General features: G+C 39.2%; 1 protein-coding gene across 1 annotated transcript; it reads left to right on the forward strand.

Annotated features, from left to right (window-relative positions):
- The first annotated feature begins 148 nt into the window (after positions 1-148).
- Positions 149-7,013, forward strand: LOC124252870 (ER membrane protein complex subunit 7-like). The gene is made up of 4 exons (XM_046686542.1): positions 149-363; positions 1,426-1,684; positions 2,677-2,757; positions 4,178-7,013. The coding sequence occupies exons 1-4, from the start codon at positions 161-163 to the stop codon at positions 4,313-4,315; spliced, it is 681 nt and encodes a 226-aa protein (XP_046542498.1). The 5' UTR covers positions 149-160; the 3' UTR covers positions 4,316-7,013.
- Positions 7,014-8,010: the final 997 nt, after the last annotated feature.

The following is an 8,010-nucleotide window of genomic DNA, read 5'->3' on the forward strand; positions in this document are numbered from 1 at the left end:
TTCAATGCTGACTTACATGGTTAAGCCCAAACACTTAGATTTACATCTTGAGTACAGTGATGATATGTTTATAGTTTTAGCGGTACAGAAAGGGGTATTGCGCACATTTGTTTTAATTTGATATAAGCGGCCGAACCCTCCCTATGCATCACTTCCGGTTATGTCCAACATGGATGCTTGGTGCTGTTTAGTCGTTTTCAGCTGTGTACTCTGTTTTGTACATTCCACAGATGTTGTGGAAACCAACAGCAGTTCCAATTTCAAAATAGAAGGGAAAGTTGAAATTTTATCATCACACGATAAAAGCTGGATGTCTAACACTCGGATCCTGGTGGACGGCGATGATTACGTCGCATATTTGAGGTAAACCGAGTCAATGCAAATGGCTTCATTATGTCTCCTTATTGTTTTTGAGCTACAACCGACACATCAGTTAGCTTTCACCGTAAGCCTTTCATCTCTGATGTTTCTTTTGTTGATACTTAATACAAATATACAGTTTTCCACGAAATTACAAGGGATTTAATGACCCAAAGAGATCGCTATCCATTATCTGGTAACTTTACTAACCCTGGCTAGAATGCACTTTAACCCTCCCTAAACCTCAGAATAAAACATAACAGGCAACTGGTTTACAACTTGCCAATTAAACACCCCTTTTCAATAGCACGCCCGGTAAAGTGCATTCTAGCCCTATCCTTAGGGTTAGGCACCCTTTACGATCCTTAGGGTTAGAAACCCTTTACGATCCTTAGGGTTAGGGGTTAGGGTTAGGGAAACCCAGCAGCGCTAATTAATCTGAAAAAGTGCGCCCGGTAAAGTGCAGTACTCCCAAGGATAGTAAAGGGTGCCTAACCCTAAACCCTAACCCTAAGGATCGTAAAGAGTGCCATACCCTAACCCTAAACCCTAACCCTAAGGATCGTGGAGGGAGCAAAGAGGGCTGCGCCCGGTAAAGTGCATTCTAGCCGAGGTTTATGTTGTTTGGAGATGGGTTTGTCTTTCTCTGAAATTGATCATACTTAGTTATTGATTGATTGGGAAAACAATGCTCAATGTTGGCTTGAACAGGTCGATAAGATTCTTGTCGTCAGAGTGAATGCAAAATCATGCACAACTATGTATCATTTGAATACGCTGAAGCACGCAGGCAAAGACTCTCTTAGGCCTGACTCCCCTCAAAGGCTGTCCACAACAGATCCTGGGCTTTCCTCTCCAGCTGGTTCCAAGTGAATCACCATTGAGGTCGCATCGCATGGTGTTTTTGGGCCTGCCTCTCCTTTTCCTCTGAGGCAAAGGCTATGATTGTTTTGAATATGGCTTTGATTTTGTCATTTGATATGTCATATTTATTGTGCAAGTTACCAGAATATATCATACCTATGAATATGATGAATGCTAATAGTTTCTATTCTTATTTAACAGAAGCGATGGCTCTTTTGTTGTCAATGGTTTACCCTCCGGTTCCTTCATTGTGGAAATAGCCAACCCCACATACCTGTTTGAAGCAGCCCGAGTAGACATCACATCAAAGGGAAAGATCCGGGCTCGAAAAGTTAACCACCTACAGCCTAACAATGTGAGGGCCATGCCCTACCCCCTGGAGTTCCGGGAAAGGGGCAAAGCTAACTACTTCCAGGCCAGAGAACAGTGGCGAGTGCAGGACTTCCTATTCCACCCAATGGTATATTTTGTCACTTTCACTTTGTATTTTCTTGTCTGTTCCATGTCATGCATATGGTGTGAGCTTTGTAAAGATCAGTGGACACTGCTGGACGTATTGAAAGATAATATCACTCATTTAATAACTAACATACAGTGTTAACTAGCTTTTTTGTTATCAACTATTATTAAGATAGGGTGGTGACAAGATTTATGATTTTTTCTCATGTTTACTGTGATCCACTCTTGTGGAGTTCTGGTTTAACATGTTTAAAGTGTTCACTTAAAAAGGTAATGCTTCCAGTCCTCAATGGGTACAATGTGGGGAGTCAGGTTTGGTGCCCCCTGGAATTTTACAAACAGCAATGTAAAACCCAACTCACTCCCTTAATCTGTGTTAGTTAACCATATGGGGTGGGGTAGCCTAGTGGTTAAAGTGTTCGTCCGTCACGCCGAAAACCTGGATTCGATACCCCACATGGGTACAAGGTGTGAAGCCCATTTCTGGTGTCCCGGCCGTGAAATTGCTGGAATATTGCTAAACGCTGCATTAAACCATACTCACCCACTCACAAATGATGGGCAGCGAAATAACTTTTAGGTCTTGTATCTTAACTTGTGTTGCAGTTATCTTTCCACATATTAGATTTTTACAGGAAGATATCATTCTGAAGAATGACAGAGGACATGTGATTTATCCATGATAAACATTTTTGGTAACTTGACATGCTTGCGGGGTAATTGAATTTTAAATGAAAGTTGCAGAATGACATAATATTGCTGGAAAGAATAATCTTGTAACAGTAACAATTTTGATTTTGAATATTCATGATCATGGTGATAATGAAAACATGCCTACAACATTTCCTTGCCTTTGGCATGACATACTCTATACACATGTGACTTATGAATCTATTTCACTTCAGTCACTACTTAGCTGCTGTGACAGTGTATTATTATCTGATGTACTGTTGCCATGGTGACTATTTTGAGACATTACACATGGTGTTGCAGGTTCTGACAATGGTGCTGCCCCTGGCTCTCATCATGGTGTTACCAAAGATGCTGAATGCAGCTGACCCTGAGACACAGAAGGTAAAAATCAATTCCTATTTCAGACTCGTACTAAAACTGCTGTCCACATGGGAATTCCACATTACAATAGTAATTTTTAGTATTTTTAAATTCAGTTAGTGCAAGTTGTTGAGATAAGAGTGTTGGGAATCGGAAACCAAATCCACTATCGATTATTGGAGGATTGTGGTGAACGATTATCAATTATAATCGAAATATATACATTTTGAATGTACATTTATGTAATCACCAATTTTAAGGGTTTTTCCCCAGTTTTTTCTAATTAATTGGGTGTTTTATAACTAATGCTGTCATGCAATGAAATGTACGCATGCAAGAAAGACACTGGAATTGTAATTAAAGAATAAAAGTGGTTAAAATTTTACAATGTGCATTGTTGAGCGCTTCTTTGTTCGTGAATATTCGTAAAAATTGATGGTTAGTTTACTTCATTCAAGGGTGTTATACAAAAACAACAAAATTCCGATTAATCGAAAATATGTTTTTTACAATTGATAATCATTTTTAATCCTTCTTTCGATTGATTTTTGATTATTTTCGAAGGATTTCGCAAGAATGTTTAGAAATGTGTTTCAAGGATTTCCTCATTTGTTGTAAATATGTGATGATACCAGAGGTATCATCAGTCTGTTTTGGACGAAAATCATATTGCAGGACCTCAGGTGATACTCTAGCTTTTAACACCAAAAAATTAGTATCAACATATTTACTGTCACAGGGACAGGGTTTTAACTCTATATAAAAGAATCCTTTTCTATAGTGCGGTGGCCCTGGAAGCAGCAAAATATGCCTTGATGCTATTATCTTTTGCGTATCAAGCCATGTGAGTTGTGTGACTATCTTATTTTGATCCTAGAATGTTATGTTCTCTTCCTGGTCAGTCATTTGTGGATTTACCATTGCTGTAACCTGATGAGTAATGTAGACATTTTAGCCCTCACAAGTGAAATATTCATTCAGCCCCTATACGGTTCACTACCACCCCATCAGGACAAACCTGCACATCATTTATGTGAAGTGGATCTCATGGATTTGAGCATGTCTGTTTTTGTTGTTGTTGTTAAACGCTGCACTTAGCAATATTCCAGCTATCTGGTGGAGGTCTGTAAATAATCGAGTCTGGACCAGACAATCCAGTGAGCAACAGCAGGAGCATTGATCTCCACAATTGGGATACAATGACATGTGTCAACCAAGTCTGCGAGTCTGACCACCCGATCCCTCAGTCGCCTCTTATGACAAGCTTATGACAATGACAGGTTGTAAGACCAATTCTGACCCGGACCGTGGGTATTGAGCATGTCAGAACACAACATTAAGGAATGGTTTGTTCCCAAAGTACCCTTATGTTATGTGGTACCAGCTTCCAGCACTACGACTCTTTATAATGAAATTGAAGCATCATGTTTATTTCTATCAGGAGATGCAGACTCAGATGAGCGCCCTCAACTCCAAGCCCAACATGCCTGACATGTCCGAGATGTTCACCAACTTCTTTGGCGGTGGCGATGCAAGAAAACCCATCAAATCTAAACAAAGTTCCAAGAGAAAGTCTTGAGTTTAAGCCATTTGTTAGGCATATTGTATCACTCATTTAGGCAGAGACAGAATTCTATATGTTATTTCAAAAGGTTTTTATGACACTTGTTTATTGCTAAAAGGGGAGTGCATCTCTTGCAACAATACTTTATGACTGTGAAAAAGTTGTGTAATTGCTGATTGCTTGTCAAAATTCATAGTGTTCATATTTGAGACCTGTATGTGTAGATCTATGGTGTACAATAAATAGTTGGTAAGATTGATTCTTAATGCAATTAGTTGAAGCTAAACAGAGAATATGATGCTGTCTTTTGTGTAAGAATTTTTATCCACTTTGGTGTGTATTGGAAATTACTTACTTGAGATTATTACTTACTATTCAACTGAGGACAATTTAATTTATATCTAGTTGAATGGTGAGAGCTAGTTCTGGTTGATTTCCTTCCCTGTTACTACCAGTAAGTTAGAAGGGCATGTATGAATAAGCTTCATCCCGCTTCATGTCTCCGTCATATTTTGTGTGGGAATCCATAACCAAAACATTAATTAATCCCTTCATGAAACTTTGCCCCTATATCCACCTTTGAGCTAACATAGTTTTAATACTTTCAAATTTCATTATTTTATTTTAACAAAGCAGGGTAAGATTTCTTCTTAATGTCAAAAAGCACTGAAACCGCATATTCACTAAAAGATCTTGTGCCATATTGTTTTTAGAATTTGCTAATATTCTTTTAAATATGTTCCAGTATGTTAGTTTTATATATTAAATCCAGATAGGTTGCTTACAGGACAGAACTTTTCGATTTGAATATGTGATAGAATTTCAGTATGCGTGAAAATAATGAAAAATAATATTACAGATGCAATGCTTTTATGCATGGTAAGGACTATAAGGACAGCGTTGTCTTCTATGTTTCTCCATACAGGAGCAGCGTGATCCAATACCTGCCATGTCCAGAATTAATTAGAAAGATTTGTGTTTTTCTGTCAGTTGTATGTGTGTATAATTCAATCTGGCATCAATTTCTTGGAGCAGAGTTGAAAAGATAACCACCTTTTGTGTCATCTTTAATCTCCGATCATCTGCTTCATGTTCTAATGGATCACAAAGATTTTCCTCTTCTTGGTATGAGGAGTGTTCGTCACAGGAGTGTACATTTCTTATGTGTCTCTATTTATGAATGAATGTTGAAGTAATTATTGTGGTATCCAGCACTTGTACACTCTGATCATTCACCTTACTTGTCATGGTCAATAGTTCACAGGTTTGTTCACCATATTCATCAGGCTATAAATACTGCTTCATGGCATGTAGGGGCAGTAGGGTAGCCTAGTGGTTAAAGCATCCGTTCGTCACGTCGAAAAACCGGGTTCGATTCTCCACATGGGTACAATGCGTGAAGCCCATTTCTTGTGTCCACCGCTGTGATATTGCTGGAATGTTGCTGAAAGCGGCTTATAACCATACTCACTCACTCATGGGATGTAGTTATTTATGTTGTTTATAGGCCAATGGAAAATGCTGGTTACTAAGCCACAGCCCAAAATGTGTGAACTCTACTGTTGCCTGATACTAAAGCAGTTTTTTAGAGTAGATGTCTGCAAGGCTCCTGCACATGTAGCAGGGTGTATTACAGTGTTTGTGATGTAAATGTTAGCTTTCATGGGACACACATTGCTGGTTTCTTTCTTGCTGGAGCCATAATTTGATTCACTGATTAACAAACATGACTCAACTAAGAAGTGGTCGTGTGTAATCCACACAGCAGATGGTAGAGTATGGTGTATACAGACCTTTGAAGTATTGTGCATGATCATTTGTGTATCGTTGTGGTTGGATTGATGCAGTGTCTGTGGGAATGGCTTAGGAAACAGACCCAGCCAGTGGCTGTTGAGTTTAGAATTCATGTTTGTTTTTGTGTTCATTTTATTATGGAACACTGCCTGGCATTACATTGAAACTGATCCCTGAGGAAACGTAAAATTTGTTTCTTCATCATTGGAGCAATTTCTAAAGACACAATCTGTTTCTTATATTTGCAATTTATAAAAGAGATCCATTTGACAATAACAGACAAGTGGTAACAGTGGAGTCAAGATTTTAAGACGTGATGGTTATCAAGAGTTATCTCCCTTGACTGTGTTTCAGTGTCCCAAACTGTTTATCGTGAACATTGTTGTTGTTAACACTCAGTGATGATATGTTCATCTGTTGCACATAAATCGTTGTTCAGCGCCAGTTTGTCCATTGAGTAATTCTTTTTAACAGGTTGGCTCAACATATATCTCTAGGTTTAGAAACGAACATTGTTTTCTGTGATTTGGGGTACTCTCTATTTACCACAGTTCCCAGTTCGGGACATGACTGGGGAGGTATAAACACCTCCTATTTTAAAAAAACCAAAACTGAAGCATTGAATGTGATTTCAATACTAAAAGTAAAAAATTTCAAAACTTTTTATACATTTATAAAACGAAAGTGGCCATATCAGTGTATACTCTTCAACTGGCTGTACTCTCAGTGATGAAACTCCCAACTCTGGAGGAAATGCATGTCGCTGTAGCATTTCATTGAAACTATTGTGTTGTAAGTATTTACCTGGAGTGTGTTGTGTGTTTTGATGGCTGTGCAAGGTTACTGTTTTACTGGTATCAGTGTATAAACTACAATGTTTCTAAATCATGGCAATATTGTAAATAAACCGTTTCTCTTAGTTTGGATGTGTTTGTTGTGTTGAATGGGAAGAGGTTAAAGCGTTTACTCGTCACGCAGAAGACGCGGTTGCATTCCCCAAATGGGTACAATGTGTGAAGCCAGTTTTTGGTGTCCCTCGCCGTGATGTTGCTGTAATATTGCTAAAATCCGCGTAAAACACACTCACTCACTCACTCCTACCCTGGTGAGGGAAGCGTAAGTGGTTAAACTGTTGACTCCTACGGAGCACCTTAGTTAGACTTACATGAGGCACAGCGATATTACAGCTTCTCTCGCCCTTGGTATCTACATAGTCTGTCATACAGATCCTGAAATATATACACCCAATAATGCTGATACACGTCTGGACTATGAGGCACAATATCACCACATTTTCAGGAAGAAAGTCCCAGGGCTCCTTCCATGATTTCGCTCGTCACGCCGAAGACCCGGGTTCGATTCCCCACACGGGTAGAATGTGTGCAGCACATTTCTGGTGTCCCCCACCGTGATATTGCTAAAAGCGGCGTAATTCTAAACTTACTTACTAACCTTTCCATTATATTTTATGAAAACAACTGCGCAGGGGACGCACCCCCAAAATGTTCAAGGCATTCGTCACCACTCGCCCCTTTCTGTAACCGCTATTCGGCTTGTCCCGGAATAACACGAGTTGGTCACGAATGTGTTCAAGGTTCTGTACTTCAAAGAAAAATGTAATCGCAAATATAACATACGTTACACGCATTGCGTATTATTTGCTATACCCAATATTGCTGAGTGCGGCGTAAAACTTAACTCACTCACTCCATTATTGGCTATACGCTTAATCTCATCTTAGCCTAACGCGAGAGCTATCCAGGGAATATTTGTGTTAGTATAGTTTAATATTTGTACAAATCGAGGTTTCCGAATCGAAGCGATGAGTTGAAGCTGAAACGTTTAGGGAAGTTGGCAGATGCCTGGCTCCAAAACTGACACGTCCTTCTGTTAGATTGGGCGGTCCAAGTTTTCTC

The sequence above is a fragment of the Haliotis rubra genome, unplaced genomic scaffold (genome assembly GCF_003918875.1).
Source record: "Haliotis rubra isolate DU_JTF1 unplaced genomic scaffold, ASM391887v1 Scf528, whole genome shotgun sequence".
NCBI lineage: Eukaryota > Metazoa > Mollusca > Gastropoda > Lepetellida > Haliotidae > Haliotis > Haliotis rubra.